Consider the following 16,341-nt stretch of genomic DNA (forward strand, 5'->3'; position numbering starts at 1 on the left):
CACCCTTTCACGGCAGGCCACACGCCGTCTCACAGTCCATTTGAACTGGCGTTTATAGAACAAGGAGATAGATGTCCGGGCTGCGCAAATGCAGTCACCGGTAACGCGGCTGCTTGCAGGGCAGTCCTCGCAAATACTTTCACAAAGATGGTCCTGGCGCACATGGAAAAGGTGAGTGACATGGCAAGGCAAATAAAGGTATGGCAAATGGAGTCGAGGCAAAGGCAGATAAAGGCTTGGCAAATGCAGACCAGGTAAGGTGCGATACAACAACAGGTCGGCACATGAAGCTGCCCAGCCTCGGTGTGGGCTCATGAGGTTGTGGAGGGAGTGTGGTGGCGTTGGCGGTCCGAGACGGTCTCGGTCCTTCCCTACATTCTCCCCCAACCCTATTGCCTATGCCTGTCCTTGTCCATACCCACCCCCATTCGGTTGTCACAAAAAAAACTAAATTTTGACTTGAAAAAAAAATTCTGTGTCCTAAACCCCCTTATCGTTTTGTTCTGACTCACCTGTCCAAACTGTCGATTCCCAATCCCCAAGATCCCTTTTGAAAGGATTGAGGAAGAGACAGGTGAATCTGTCTCGAGCCCAATGCAGCCTCAGAATAGCTCCCACAGGTTTCAACATTTTCAAGATGAGTCCAGCGGCCTACGAACAGCGAAGGGATGGATGGTGCGAAGCGGTATACGTTTCTTATCTACCCTAGCATTTATTAAACGTTAATCTATCCCGGGGCTTTTCAACACGCCTGTCTCTTTAAACTATTGGTTCCAGCAACCACGATTCCCGTCGCCTGTGTTGGTGTTCTTTATTCATTTGGGCCTGTTCCTCAAATTTTCTCCCGTGCTCTCGTACAATTTCGTGGCTGGGCAGCGTGGCTCCACTGGCAGGTCTACCCACTTGCCGAACTCGATCTTCGGCACCCCCGGGTCGCGGAGGCTGTCTCCGAGCCGAGCTACTCCTTATGAACGTGGGGAATGCCCTTCCTGGCATTTTCCGTCGATGCCCACGTGGCATTTTGGTGCTCCGGGTCCCTTTCCCGTGGGTATCCGTGCTCATTACACTAACTCGGTCGCTTAGACCCATGGCCAACTCTGGCCGACTACTTCGGTGCCCGGGGTGCCCTCCACTCATTGCGCATATTTCCATCAGCCATGCTCCCAGCTGGTCAATGGTCTCATGCACCCTACAAAAGGTTTCGTGCCTTTGTTCAACACCAACAACCAAACGACATCCTTTTGGTTAATTTCACTCATCTGCTAACTATTATTACACGAACCCTGGGTTCCCTTGGGTGGGATTCAATCCTCCCCCCAATCATTCGTTCGCACCATGCATTCCACATTCACTCCATTCACACTCGGGCCCACTGACCCACGTTCACTCATTATGTTTCTTTCTTGTTTTTTTTTTTTTCACACCTCACTGACGCTCTACTAACTACATTCCCTCAACTCGCTCGTGTTCCCCGTCATCCCTTATTCTAATGCACATTCCATTTAATTCTGCGTAGCGAATCGACTTCCCCACCACACGTTCCATGTTGTCCATGTCTCCAATCCATTCTAAATTCTATACTAAATTTCTCCCAACTGATGTTTCTGAGCCCCATGGAGGACTGCTCATGCCCCCATGAGGCCGGTCTATCTAACGCTAAACCCTTCCCATAACTAATGCTCCTTTGCCCCCCGCGCGAGGATGTTCGCGACTTCCAAGCCGGGCATCGTGCACTCGTGGTGGCAAGGCTCGACGAGTTTTGCGTCTCCAGGGCGGCAGTTTACAGTCCATTCGTCCCTTTCGTTTGGCCGGAACATGAGGGCGTAACGTCGCCCCGTTCATCGCATTACACGCTCGCTTTCGGGCCATCCACCGTGTGAACCACCGTGCGTTACACACCTGCCCTTCGTGCTGCGGGATCCCAGCTGACGCCACTCGCCAAAACTTCTCAATCGCACCAGGGCACCGTTTCAGTTGCGGATTCAAGGGGGTGCGCATCTGTGCTCTACAAATCGTCTTCTTTCATCGATCCGCTTTGAATGTCGGAAATGGCTCCAGATTGTATTGCCGGCTATCCAATTTTATTTTTTTTCCGTTGAGGAACTCCGTACTTGGCCCAACCCCAGCGCCTACATCATGAACAAATCCGTCACTCGGTTCCTATCATTTCTGGTTTGCTGTATGTCACTGTGAATTCAAGATATTATTTTATTGTTAATACTATCGACTCATACTTAGTGGTCCAACATGTGTGTTTCTCATTTTTTTAATCCAATCAATCAGGCACCAGCGCTGACCAATTGTTCATTGCACCGATGCTTAATGACGAATTGCACACCAATTTCTTATTGATGACAACTTTTTCTTTTGTTTCTCAATAAACATGATGGAGGTAGAATATTCTTGGCATCTTTGACGTCTCTTGAAAACATCATTGTCGGATATACAAGCCCTTTCATTTCCGTAACGGGAATGACTCGACGGACATAAAGCACTGAAATCGCGGTGAAAAACCGGCGAAATGAGAGGGAATTCAGCGCTGCTTTCATCAAATGCACCTGAAACTACGTCACAATTGCCACATTCGGACCTGAAAATTTTAATCTTGTTCAAATAATTTTCTAATGTTACCACCTCCTGATTCTGTCAGTTATGTGAGAATGACCCAAAAATAACTCCGTTATGGAGGGAAGATTGTCGATAAATACAAAAACAGAAAATAAAGAACGTTGATTCGTATCGAGGGAATAATCATCGACGAACTCGGACTCGTTTTTCACTTTCACAACACAATCTGAAACACAAACAATCCGTTAAAACGAAACGTTCAATCTTTGTATTTATTTTAAATCATGGACACGTGATGTGGCGGGAACCAATCAGACACCGCGATCTCCCTGTTCGCATTTTCCCCAAACAGCTCGCGCTCTTCACTCGGTTACCACAGCGTACCGTCCTTCACCCGACACGACGTGCGGTCCACCATGACCCGAGATCTCAGAGAACACCCCGGGATCCACGAGCGGCTCCGGTCCGTGGTCGGTTCACCCGAGGACAAGGAGTCCAGACCCGGTACGTGACGTTCACTTCGTACCGATAACTTGTGTTTCCCGTGCTGATCCGTGCTGTTTACTAACACAGGAACTCATTGATTTAGTGAATGTCACGATGTCTGGAGCGGAGCCGGAATTGAATTGAGAATGGAAATCCCATCCATGGGATGTTACCCTCCCTCTTGTACATGTTAGTATGACATCATTATATCCCTCATCACTTCATTCATCATTCGATTCCTCTGTAATCTCGTTTACAACAAATCAGATGAAGATTTACTTGTGATGATGCGCCTCTGCACCGGCACACAATGGCCTGTTCCTGAGGACTGCAGTGGCATCTTAAACGTCCTCGAGGAATCACGGGATGATAAGACAAGAGACTTTGCTTTCAGAGCTTTGCTTTCAGACTTACCTTTGCTTTCAGAGGAAGGTATGCTCACTGATGCAACACCTTCCCTGTGCATCACTTGGTTGGGAGTTTTTGCTCGTCCTGTACCAACCTTATTTTCGGCCAAATTATGTTCAATATTATATTTAAAGATGTGAAGGGTGAACTTAGTTACCACTAAACCAGGAGGCTGTTTGTAAAGTAGAGTTGGTGAGAGTTTACCAGGAAACTAATTAATTCTGCTCGATGGATGGAAGTCACAAGTTCAAGGTCAAAGTTTGACCCAAAATCATTTTGACCTGAAGCTGTGACGTTGACCTTTGACCCGCTGTAAGAACTGTTATGAAACCATTGTCACGGGAAAGGTGTGTTTGTAGCGACTCTGTTTATCTGTTTTGGCAAAATATCATAAAGGTATACCTGGTGTTGGTTTTATGGTTAAGGTGGTTGACTTGGTCCTGAGTTCAAATCCCACTTGGCTGTTGAATTAATACCAGGTGGGGTTGACTCAGCTTGTCATCCTTCTGAGGTTGGCAAAGTGATACCAGCTTGCTGGGATGATTGAGCCGTTTGAGTATCCTGTGTTAGAGTGGTCACCTGTCCAGGATTGTGTCCAATAACCCAGGTGACTGCTGTCGCAGCACTGATGCTCTCTCTGTACAGAGTGTGGTCTTCATGGATGGATCATAAAGGACACTTTTAACAACATTACCCATCACTGAGGGTCAGGGACTTGAACTCTCATGAGCACCGAACTAATTAAATAATTTATAGTCTATCATAACCTCTTTTAATTGAGGAAAGTGTGAAATGTAAAATATAAAGCTTAATTCGTGTTTTTTTACTTGTTTACCAGCAAATACTTCCTGTCGCTTCGCTGATGGGAATATTCAAGGAAAGAGGGAGAGGAGGTCGGGAGAGGAAGGAGTTGACGAGGGAAAGGAGGGATGGGAAGGACAGAGGAGAGGAGGGAGATGAGAGGGGATGGAGGTGAGAGGGGAAGAGGGAGAAAGAGGGAATAAAAGGATAGAGGAGGAAGAGTGGTGGGAGAGACACGGATAGGGTGAGTCGAGAGAGGGTGAGGAGAGAGAGGGTGAGGAGAGAGAGGGTGAGTCGAGAGAGGGTGAGGAGAGAGAGAGGGATGGGATCGGAGAGAGACCAAAAGGGGTGAGGGAGAGGGATAGGGATGAGAGAGGGATAGGGGTGGGATAGAGAGGGATAGGGGTTGGAGAGGGAGAAGGGAGAGGAGGAGGTGAGGGGGAGAGGAGAGGGGCTCCAGGCAGATGTGACGCCGAGTTTGACACCCATGCGGGACACAACACACACATTTATGAATCACCCTGCCTGTGAAACACCGGGATGACAGTTTATAGCTTGTTCGAGATTCAAACCCAGGCGAGACAGCTGAGAGCGATCATGCGTACCTCTTGGCTTCCCTGCCGTGATCTGGTAATACATTGCTGTTGAGGGAGGGGGAGGCGGCACAAGGGGATGGGAAGGCAGCATGAGGGGGAGGGGCATCGTGAGGGGGGGAAGGCAGCTTGATTGGAGCAGAAGGCAGTACGAGGGAAGGGGAATGTTTCATTTCACTCATTTCAAGCGGAGGTTCAAACCAAAGTAAACAACAATGAACTTTGCAGCGAAGCGGAGGTGATTTTTGCTCACGCCAGATGGAGATAGAAGCAGCAAGGATGGTTCATGAAGATGATGTCAGTTGACTTCCAAGCAGAGGGAAGATGACCCCGGGAAAATGATGGAGTGAATGGAGCAGAATGTTTGAAAGGACAACGTGCTGCCATTTGATGAAACCGTCAGGGAAGCAACGGGTACTTGTACTGGTGGAATACATAAAGGTCAATTATTATTCCGCCCCCCGGAGGGAGGGAGCGGGATATTGTAATCGTCCGGTTTGTTTGTTGGGTCGTCGATCTTGTCGAAAAAACAAATGTCAAAAAAATTTTTTTTTTTCTTCCCTGAAGATCAGCATTTCCGTCGATATGTTTGTCTGTTGGATTCGCGAGAGTACCCTTTTTGTCGGGTTTTCCGTCTGTTGGGTGGTCGCAAGAGTACCCTTATTGTAGGGTTTTCCATCTGTTCGGTGGTCGCGAGAATACCCTTATGGTCGGGTTTTCCGTCTGTTGGATTCGCAAGAGTACCTTTATTGTCGGGTTTTCCGTCTGTTCGGTGGTCGCGAGAATACCCTTATTGTCGGGTTTTCCGTCTGTTGGGTGGTCGCCAGAGTACCCTTATTTTCGGGTTTTCCGTCTGTTGGGTGGTCGCGAGAGTACCCTTATTGTCGGGTTTTCCGTGTGTGTGTGTGTGTGTGTGTGTGTGTGTGTGTGTGTGTGTGTGTGTGTGTGTGTGTGTGTGTGTGTGTGTGTGTGTGTGTGTGTGTGTGTGTGTGTGTGTGTGTGTGTGTCTGCAACGCGAGGCTCCACAGCACAAACCAGCAAACCGATTTCGATGAAACTTGGCGCACAGGTGCCATATGGGCTGGGAGTGTGCGCGTTTGAGTTTCGTTGCTGAGCAACCACCCGTTGCTATGCAGCGGCCGAAAAACTGCGTTCACTATTTTCAATACTTGTCCTTCAGTTTTGAATGTGGAGAAACGAGACCTCGGAATTAAACACTTCGAGATATTTAGAAAATTTTACTCGAGCCGATTTTTGATTTAGGTTTTTTTTTTCGAAATGGTAGTCCTTCAAAAATAGGGTGTCCATTTACCGTCATTTTTTATGAGGAGTGCCAGTTGGCAAAATACGCAATAGGAAAAATCTTGCCGGACAGAGGAACAATTGTATGTGAACCAATACGTCTTGGCAATGAATCTTCGTCGGTGGATCGGTCAGAATGAAAAGCATCGTATCCAATGCTTCGATCCTCGCGGATCCCTCGTCGCCGACCGGCTTGTCTGTTGGCTGCTCTTAGAGCACCCTTATTCTGGACATTTCCATCTGTCTGTCTGTCTGCGAAACTTTGGTCAAGCCAAGGGACTAAACCACTCAACCGATTCCAATGAAATTTGGTAGGTAGGACCAATATTTCTGGGAATCGTGTGCTTTCGAATATGGGACCCCGGGCCCAAGCAACGGCACAGCAACGGCCCTTTAAAGTGGTCAAAAAATCGAAAAATCGAAGCCGAGAGTTCTGTGCGCAATCTATCTCGCTCCCTTCATGCCAATTTGCAGCCCCAACAAAAAATATTTGTCGGAGGAGATAGGTTTTGGGCGAGTACATGTCGAACATTTCAGAAACGGTTAATTGCGTATATCTCTAAGAGAAAGAGTGTGATTTTGATGAAACTTGGGTGACATGTGAACAATGTGGCTCGCATGTACACAAAAATGAATGGTTGCTATGCACACCATCCGTTGCTTAGCAACAGCTAAAATACTTTATCGTACATCGTCCACTTATTGTGGACGGTACAAAAAAATCAATACCTCCGAAACTGGACCTCCGAGGGACCTGTTTTTTGTGCCCAAGGAGAATGTCTTGCAGCATCATCTAAAAAAATAAAATCTTTAGCGAATAGATAAATGGAATTACCAGGGCTGCCATTTGTTAGAGTCTCTTTGGAAACATGCCTGAAATTTCACAAGGTTGGTTTCTGGGCGCAAACTAAGAGGGCTGTGATAATCATATTTATTGTGCTAAATTGATTGATAGCATGTACATGAATATCGGCTCGTCGCGTCGGCCAGCTTTCCATCGAGAGCGAGCAGCCATGTCGCCTAACAGCTTGTCTGTGTTGGGGAGTCGATCTCGTCGAAAAAAAAAAATTCAAAATTTTTTTTTTGAAATTTGTTCTCTCCTTTTTATCAGTATTTCCATCGATATTGGAAAGTCGATCTCGTCGAAATTTTTTAAAAATTTTTTGAGATTTGTTCTTCCCTTATCAGTATTTAAAATGGTGATTTCAGTTTATACAATGGCGATTTCGATGAATCTGGGTTGGTAGGTTCATACCATGACCTGGTTGTGTGCAAATGAGAACCGTTGCTCTGGGCATCACCGTTGCCCAGAAAAATCATCAGTTTTTGAAAAATCATAAAAAAATTATTTTTTCGAAAATCAAAAATCGGGCCACGAGCGACTGTGGGCAGTACATTCAGCCATATTGTCAAATATTTCCAGCCGGATCCTATTAATACTGTCGGAGAAGGTTGATTTTGAATGAACCCTGGTCGAAAACAATAAAAAAACGAAGTTCGTTTTTTCGCAGAGACTATGAGTCAGATTTCCATGAAACTGTTATGGAAGGTTCATGGTATGTCCTAGTTATGTGTGAGAAAGAACCGTTGCTATGGACCCCTCCGTTGCCTAGCAACGGCCGAAAAACCTCTAAATGTGGGGGTATTTTAACGAAAAAACAATCTGCAGCATTAACCCTTGAAGGGAGAATCATGAATTTTCTTGTGCTTAATCCTCAGGTCATTCCCCATCGAACGGGACCATCGCGTCAGGTTCTATTGGGTAGGCGACTACCCTAACAAATCGTGCTTCGTCGCCAGATGCCTCTTCAGTTTGTTTTCCTTCAGCGATTCGTTGGACAGCACATCGAAGCACAACACACATTGTGGCTTCACAGAATCACGATCACTGATAGAAGTGAAGCCCACATCCAAAAATGCTTGATTGTAGGAACGCTTTGCCATCCTGCAAAACGAAAGAGGCGATTAGATCAGTCAGTGGAGTCAGTGTCAAGGCGAACTGACACAAAACACGCAACGCAATGTGGAGCAGAAAACTGCGCTGCGCAGTCCAGCCAGCAAGGCAGATCACACAAAACAGCGTCTCGACTTGTCGGTCAGCCAATGTGAAGTGACCGGACTGAGTTCGTCACCTCACGAAATTACTTCGGTTGCAGAGAGAGCGAGTAATTGGAAAGGCGAGCTGGCGAAATGATTGGCCTGCAGTTAACCGTTTTGGGCGGGTACAAAGTACTGAACGGCAAGAGTAGGTAGAAACGGAAGTGTAGCTGCACCTCGGGCTGAATTATCGAGTGGAAGGGTACCAAATGGCACTGTCCAACGATGTGGCGTTTGCACGATTGCCTTTTACCCGCTTGATTTACAAGAAATAATTTTTTTTGCCGTGGTCCTCGCGACCCATTTTTGGACCCTTTGCAACCCACGTTTGGGTCGCGACCCATAGTTTTGAAAACACAAATCTACCGGATCGGATCACCTTTCCGGATCGGATGCAGCCGAGCGGCACTGCCAAGGACGTACCGGCAAAAGTAGGAACGGATCGTTGGGAATAAAGACCCGGCTAAACTTAGATTCGAACCATGCTGGACCAATGAGAGAGAAGACAAAGGCGAGCTGGGAATATTTCTAATGATGATTATTTATTTACAGCAAGCGAGAAAAGCATGTGGTACAACAAGGGTTTATTGGGTATGTAACGCAGGGAAAGAGGAGAGGGGTGTGGGGTGTGACAATAATCAAGCAACTTACTAAAGCAGACACAGTGCAGACTTGACGCGAGATTATTAACAGCAACAACAATAAGGATCTTCGACAGGCTTACTTGACAGACAGGCGCCAGCACACTCAGACACACACAGAAAAAAAAAACCCAAATGTGAAGGACTTTTGCAGCCAGGGATGGAGGGGAGTTGAGGTAATAGTTTTCGGTACATGGGCGTTTCGGGGGAGGGATGCTCCATGGTGCGGTGCCCGACAATTGTCACGTTGCTCTGGCCACAGCCTCACGTGTGGAGATCGTGTTCCGAAGGAGGAGCTTGAGTGGAGAAGGGCGGAGTCCAGAATGCGAGGGTGGAGCAGTAGGCGGGAGCAGGCAGGAGGCGATTCGTCGAGGCGAGATGTGGGCGGAGTCAAGTAGCAGGAACACTCCGCGTGAAGAACACCCACACCGAACACAACACTTCTCAATTTCACACTTACACGGAGGATTTCTCCGTGTTTTATCGAGCCCGGAGCTCGTGGGAGGGGCCATGCCAAATCCAATGTTATCGCCCGAATCGGGCGTTGTGACTGGCTCCGACCCCCCACGTGGCCCGCCAGCCTGGGCCGGGCTTCGGGCAGACGCCGGCACAGCCCGCCCACCTGGGTGCCAAAGCGTACGTGACTCGCCGCACATGTCTGGTTTTGGGTGGACGTTGATGCACGGCTGTGGTAGACGAGACGAGGGGCAAGCAGGCAGATTTACCTCAGAAATGAAATGGAGGGAAGAAAAAGAGTGAGGATGAAATAAAAGGGGAAAATGATTTAATAACCGAACTATTAGACCATCGCAACGCACTCCCTTGTCTTCCCACTAAACAAAAGGAAGGGGTCTATCGACACGTATATTAATGGCATAACTGTCTCGGGACATCTATCTGTTGTATGCATGCGGTTCCGAGAACTGCAACACTACTCCCCCCCCTCCATTTTGCCAGACTCGACGCAAGTCGTTAACATTCGTGTGGCATGCAGGTGTAGGTTCCCCCAGTACATTTTACCTCCGGATCCCCGAGTGCGACATTTTGAATACATGTCCCAAAAATAAATAACCTCGTGCGTTGCGTAACTCAACGAACAGACTCATTCGGACAACTTTGCTTCATTGCCGGAACTAAACAAACAAACAGGTGGATTAGAACGATATACGTTTCTCATATTTACATTACCCATGGCCCTGGACCTGTGACTTCAGGAGAGAAGAATAAAGGCAACATTCGGGGATGAGTGCAGCAGCAGGAATCGATGATCAGGCGTCTTCAGGGCCCTCAATGGTCCTTTGTTTGTTGGTTTTATTTATTAGGGTACCCTGTGAGTACAGGGTACCCTATTGTTTTTCTTCTGTTTATTATTACGCATTATTATTATTATTCTTCCGCCGGCATTTTGCACCCTTTTTCGCTTTAAAAATCATTTTCTCTGGAACACTAAGTCCGATCGACAGGAAATTTTCACCATAGTATGTATCTTTTTTGATAGCACAATCACGTTATAATTATGACGTCATTGGTCACGTGGTACGGTCGCCATCTTGAAAAAAGCGATAAACTTTGGACATCTGTATCTCGGAAACCGTGCAATGGAAAAAATTTTCGTTTGATACATTTACTAAGCTCCCTATGGGGAACACGTGTGATTTTTCGTGACGTCATAGGTGAAGCGATATACCGGTGAAAATTCGTCAAGTAGAACGCCATATGGGAAAAATCTGAAAAATTCTGAGCATCATCTACGCCAAAAATCACTGACGAAAATGTTTTTTTTGACGTCATCGATGACGTAATTCGGCCGCCATCTTGTTTTTTAGTGTTTTTTTTTTTAAATCTTCTTCTCCAGAACGGCTATGCAGATTAAGGCGAAACTTTACACGCACATTCCCCCTGAGGTCCTCTTTCAAGTTTGTTAATTTGTTGTTGATACGTCACATGGTTTGGCGGCCATCTTGAAAAAACCCTAAAACCTTCAAACATCTTCTCCAGAAGCGCTGGTCCCATGAAGGCGAGATTTCACAACTATATTCGGGATATGTATGCGATGCAAGTTTGTTAATTGCAAAGTGATAGGTCACATGGTTTGGCCGCCATGTTGGATTTAAGAAAAATATTAAATAATGTTTTCTCTGGTATTTCATAAGCCATCGAAGCGAAAATTTGCAAGTGCCTTCCTCGCTCAAGTCTGCATACATGGTAAAAATTTTTACCTCAGAAGTCACATGGTTTGGCGGCCATCTTGGATAGAAAAATAGACTTTATCCGATTTACACAAAACTTCACACACTTGTTCGGGTCGACGATGGAAAGCAGAATTTAAATTCATGATATCCTCGGTCACAAGGTTCGGCAGCCATCTTGGATTGAAAATGAATAAATTTTAAAAATCTTCTTCTCCAGAAGGGCAAGACAGATGAAGACGAAACTTCACAGATATATTCCCCATGAGGTCCTTTCTCAAGTTTGTTAATTTGTTTTTGATCGGTCACATGGTTTGGCGGCCATCTTGAAAAAACCCGAAAACCTTCAAACATCTTCTTCTCCAGAAGCGTTGGCCCAATGAAGGGATTTCAGAACTATATTCGGGACAGGAAGGCGATATAAGTTTGTTAATTTCGAATTGATAAGTCACATGGTTTGGCCGCCATCTTGGATTTCAGAAAAATATTAAATAATGTTTTCTCTGGAACCGCTTAACCAAACGAATCGAAAATTTGTAATTATCATCTAGCAGGCAGTATGCACGCTTGGTAAAAATTATGATGTCACACGTCACATGGTTTGGCGGCCATCTTGGATTGAAAAACGCACCTTTACCGATTAACACGAAACTTCACGTCGTGTTCCAATGCCAGTTGGAAGCAGAATATACATTTCTGATGTCATAGGTCACATGGTTCGTCAGCCATCTTGGATTGAAAAACAATATCTTCAAACGTCTTTTTCTCTGAAACGGCTGAACAGATCCAGGCGAAACTCCACCACTATGACCGCCTCTCCATGACGAAAAAAAAGTTCCCACCCCGTTTTGAGGTACGATGCAACGTTTGGCAGCCATATTGGATTGAAGGAAAAATATTAATTAATGTTTACTCTGGAACTACTGCATCAATAAATGTGAAACATCAAGTTTATGGTGGAACGCTCATGCGGAATGAGGGTTTGAAATTTCAACGATCGGGCCCAGGGTTTGGCAGCCATGTTGGTTTTAAGAAAAATATTAAATAATGTTTTCTCTGGAACTGCTTAACCTGGAGAAGCGAAAATTTGCAGTTATCATCCACCATCGTGTTTGCACACGTGGTGCAAATTATGACATCACAAGTCACATGGTTTGGCCGCCATCTTGGATTGAAGGATAAATATTAATTAATGTTTACTCTGGAACCGCTGCCTCTATATATGCGAAACTTCAGATTTATAATTCAGGTGACATGCGAAATAAAAGTTTAAAATTTCAACCTGATCGGTCACGCGGTTTGGGAGCCAGAATTATTTAATTATTTGAATCTGGAAGCCAGTAATAACGAAATTGAATGCTTTGTGCTGCCCGGTTCGTAACTCATCTGTTCCGTGCCGTCTCGAAGCAGGCCTGTGTTTGTATCACTATTAAATAATGTTTTCTCTGGCACCGCTTATCCTTTCAATGCCAAACTTTGCGACTGTCATCTGCAGAAAGTCCCATGTTGTATCAAAGGCGGACGGACTGGGTACCCGGTCATCACTGCCAGCAGTTATAAAGTGGCAGTTCTAGTTTTTCCTGTTCCTGGTTGCTGGAGGCAACTCACCCTTTCACGGCAGGCCACACGCCGTCTCACAGTCCATTTGAACTGGCGTTTATAGAACAAGGAGATAGATGTCCGGGCTGCGCAAATGCAGTCACCGGTAACGCGGCTGCTTGCAGGGCAGTCCTCGCAAATACTTTCACAAAGATGGTCCTGGCGCACATGGAAAAGGTGAGTGACATGGCAAGGCAAATAAAGGTATGGCAAATGGAGTCGAGGCAAAGGCAGATAAAGGCTTGGCAAATGCAGACCAGGTAAGGTGCGATACAACAACAGGTCGGCACATGAAGCTGCCCAGCCTCGGTGTGGGCTCATGAGGTTGTGGAGGGAGTGTGGTGGCGTTGGCCGGTCCGAAGACGGTCTCGGTCCTTCCCTACATTCTCCCCCCAACCTATTGCCTATGCCTGTCCTTGTCCATACCCACCCCCATTCGGTTGTCACAAAAAAAAAACTAAATTTTGACTTAAAAAAAAATTCTGTGTCCTAAACCCCCTTATCGTTTTTGTTCGACTCACCTGTCCAAACTGTCGATTCCCAATCCCCAAGATCCCTTTTGAAAGGATTGAGGAAGAGACAGGTGAATCTGTCTCGAGCCCAATGCAGCCTCAGAATAGCTCCCACAGGTTTCAACATTTTCAAGATGAGTCCAGCGGCCGACGAACAGCGAAGGGATGGATGGTGCGAAGCGGTATACGTTTCTTATCTACCCTAGCATTTATTAAACGTTAATCTATCCCCGGGGCTTTTCAACACGCCTGTCTCTTTAAACTATTGGTTCCAGCAACCACGATTCCCGTCGCCTGTGTTGGTGTTCTTTATTCATTTGGGCCTGTTCCTCAAATTTTCTCCCGTGCTCTCGTACAATTTCGTGGCTGGGCAGCGTGGCTCCACTGGCAGGTCTACCCACTTGCCGAACTCGATCTTCGGCACCCCCGGGTCGCGGAGGCTGTCTCCGAGCCGAGCTACTCCTTATGAACGTGGGGAATGCCCTTCCTGGCATTTTCCCGTCGATGCCCACGTGGCATTTTGGTGCTCCGGGTCCCTTTCCCGTGGGTATCCGTGCTCATTACACTAACTCGGTCGCTTAGACCCATGGCCAACTCTGGCCGACTACTTCGGTGCCCGGGGTGCCCTCCACTCATTGCGCATATTTCATCAGCCATGCTCCCAGCTGGTCAATGGTCTCATGCACCCTACAAAAAGGTTTCGTGCCTTTGTTCAACACCAACAACCAAACGACATCCTTTTGGTTAATTTCACTCATCTGCTAACTATTATTACACGAACCCTGGGTTCCCTTGGGTGGGATTCAATCCTCCCCCCAATCATTCGTTCGCACCATGCATTCCACATTCACTCCATTCACACTCGGGCCCACTGACCCACGTTCACTCATTATGTTTCTTTCTTGTTTTTTTGTTTTTTTTTCACACCTCACTGACGCTCTACTAACTACATTCCCTCAACTCGCTCGTGTTCCCCGTCATCCCTTATTCTAATGCACGTTCCATTTAATTCTGCGTAGCGAATCGACTTCCCCACCACACGTTCCATGTTGTCCATGTCTCCAATCCATTCTAAATTCTATACTAAATTTCTCCCAACTGATGTTTCTGAGCCCCATGGAGGACTGCTCATGCCCCCATGAGGCCGGTCTATCTAACGCTAAACCCTTCCCATAACTAATGCTCCTTTGCCCCCCGCGCGAGGATGTTCGCGACTTCCAAGCCGGGCATCGTGCACTCGTGGTGGCAAGGCTCGACGAGTTTTGCGTCTCCAGGGCGGCAGTTTACAGTCCATTCGTCCCTTTCGTTTGGCCGGAACATGAGGGCGTAACGTCGCCCCGTTCATCGCATTACACGCTCGCTTTCGGGCCATCCACCGTGTGAACCACCGTGCGTTACACACCTGCCCTTCGTGCTGCGGGATCCCAGCTGACGCCACTCGCCAAAACTTCTCAATCGCACCAGGGCACCGTTTCAGTTGCGGATTCAAGGGGGTGCGCTTCTGTGCTCTACAAATCGTCTTCTTTCATCGATCAACTTTGAATGTCGGAAATGGCTCCAGATTGTATTGCCGGCTATCCAATTTTATTTTTTTTCCGTTGAGGAACTCCGTACTTGGCCCAACCCCAGCGCCTACTTCATGAACAAATCCGTCACTCGGTTCCTATCATTTCTGGTTTGCTGTATGTAACTGTAAATTCAAGATATTATTTTATTGTTAATACTATCGACTCATACTTAGTGGTCCAACATGTGTGTTTCTCATTTTTTTAATCCAATCAATCAGGCACCAGCGCTGACCAATTGTTCATTGCACCGATGCTTAATGACGAATTGCACACCAATTTCTTATTGATGACAACTTTTTCTTTTGTTTCTCAATAAACATGATGGAGGTAGAATATTCTTGGCATCTTTGACGTCTCTTGAAAACATCATTGTCGGATACACAAGCCCTTTCATTTCCGTAACGGGAATGACTCGATGGACATAAAGCACTGAAATCGCGGTGAAAAACCGGCGAAATGAGAGGTAATTCAGCGCTGCTTTCATCAAATGCACCTGAAACTACGTCACAATTGCCACATTCGGACCTGAAAATTTTAATCTTGTTCAAATAATTTTCTAATGTTACCATCTGATTCTGTCAGTTATGTGAGAATGACCCAAAAATAATTCCGTTATGGAGGGAAGATTGTCGATAAATACAAAAACAGAAAATAAAGAACGTTGATTCGTATCGAGGGAATAATCATCGACGAACTCGGACTCGTTTTTCACTTTCACAACACAATCTGAAACACAAACAATCCGTTAAAACGAAACGTTCAATCTTTGTATTTATTTTAAATCATGGACACGTGATGTGGCGGGAACCAATCAGACACCGCGATCTCCCTGTTCGCTTTTTCCCCAAACAGCTCGCGCTCTTCACTCGGTTACCACAGCGTACCGTCCTTCACCCGACACGACGTGCGGTCCACCATGACCCGAGATCTCAGAGAACACCCCGGGATCCACGAGCGGCTGCGGTCCGTGGTCGGTTCACCCGAGGACAAGGAGTCCAGACCAGGTACGTGACGTTCACTTCGTACCGATAACTTGTGTTTCCCGTGCTGATCCGTGCTGTTTACTAACACAGGAACTCATTGATTTAGTGAATGTCACGATGTCTGGAGCGGAGCCGGAATTGAATTGAGAATGGAAATCCCATCCATGGGATGTTACCCTCCCTCTTGTACATGTTAGTATGACATCATTTTATACCTCATCACTTCATTTATCATTCGATTCCTCTTTAATCTCGTTTACAACAAATCAGATGAAGATTTACTTGTGATGATGCGCCTCTGCACCGGCACACAATGGCCTGTTCCTGAGGACTGCAGTGGCATCTTAAACGTCCTCGAGGAATCACGGGATGAGAAGACAAGAGACTTACCTTTGCTTTCAGAGGAAGGTATGCTCACTGATGCAACACCTTCCCTGTGCATCACTTGGTTGGGAGTTTATAGCTCGTCCTGTACCAACCTTATTTTCGGCCAAATTATGTTCAATATTATATTTAAAGATGTGAAGGGTGAACTTAGTTACCACTAAACCAGGAGGCTGTTTGTAAAGTAGAGTTGGTGAGAGTTTACCAGGA

The 16,341-nt window shown here is 46.5% G+C and overlaps 1 protein-coding gene across 6 annotated transcripts in view; it reads left to right on the plus strand.

Annotated features, from left to right (window-relative positions):
- The first annotated feature begins 2,394 nt into the window (after window positions 1-2,394).
- LOC147007680 (netrin-3-like) overlaps window positions 2,395-16,341 on the plus strand; it is a 78,077-nt gene continuing 64,130 nt past the window's right edge. For 2 of the 6 annotated variants that reach the window (XM_085866598.1, XM_085866597.1), the window contains exons 1-3: window positions 2,395-3,072; window positions 15,617-15,768; window positions 16,018-16,155. In XM_085866598.1, coding sequence (XP_085722724.1) covers window positions 2,864-3,072; window positions 15,617-15,768; window positions 16,018-16,155 — 499 coding nt within the window. In that variant the 5' untranslated portion in view covers window positions 2,395-2,863. Of the gene's footprint in view, window positions 3,073-3,321; window positions 3,487-15,616; window positions 15,769-16,017; window positions 16,156-16,341 lie in introns of all 6 variants that reach the window. The other 4 variants (XM_085866596.1, XM_085866593.1, XM_085866594.1 and 1 more) reach the window with 4 other exon arrangements.

The sequence above is a fragment of the Eptatretus burgeri genome, unplaced genomic scaffold (assembly GCF_056783735.1).
Source record: "Eptatretus burgeri isolate ZD-2024b unplaced genomic scaffold, Ebu_testis_v1 Ebu_testis_scaffold_50, whole genome shotgun sequence".
NCBI classification, from domain to species: Eukaryota; Metazoa; Chordata; class Myxini; order Myxiniformes; family Myxinidae; genus Eptatretus; species Eptatretus burgeri.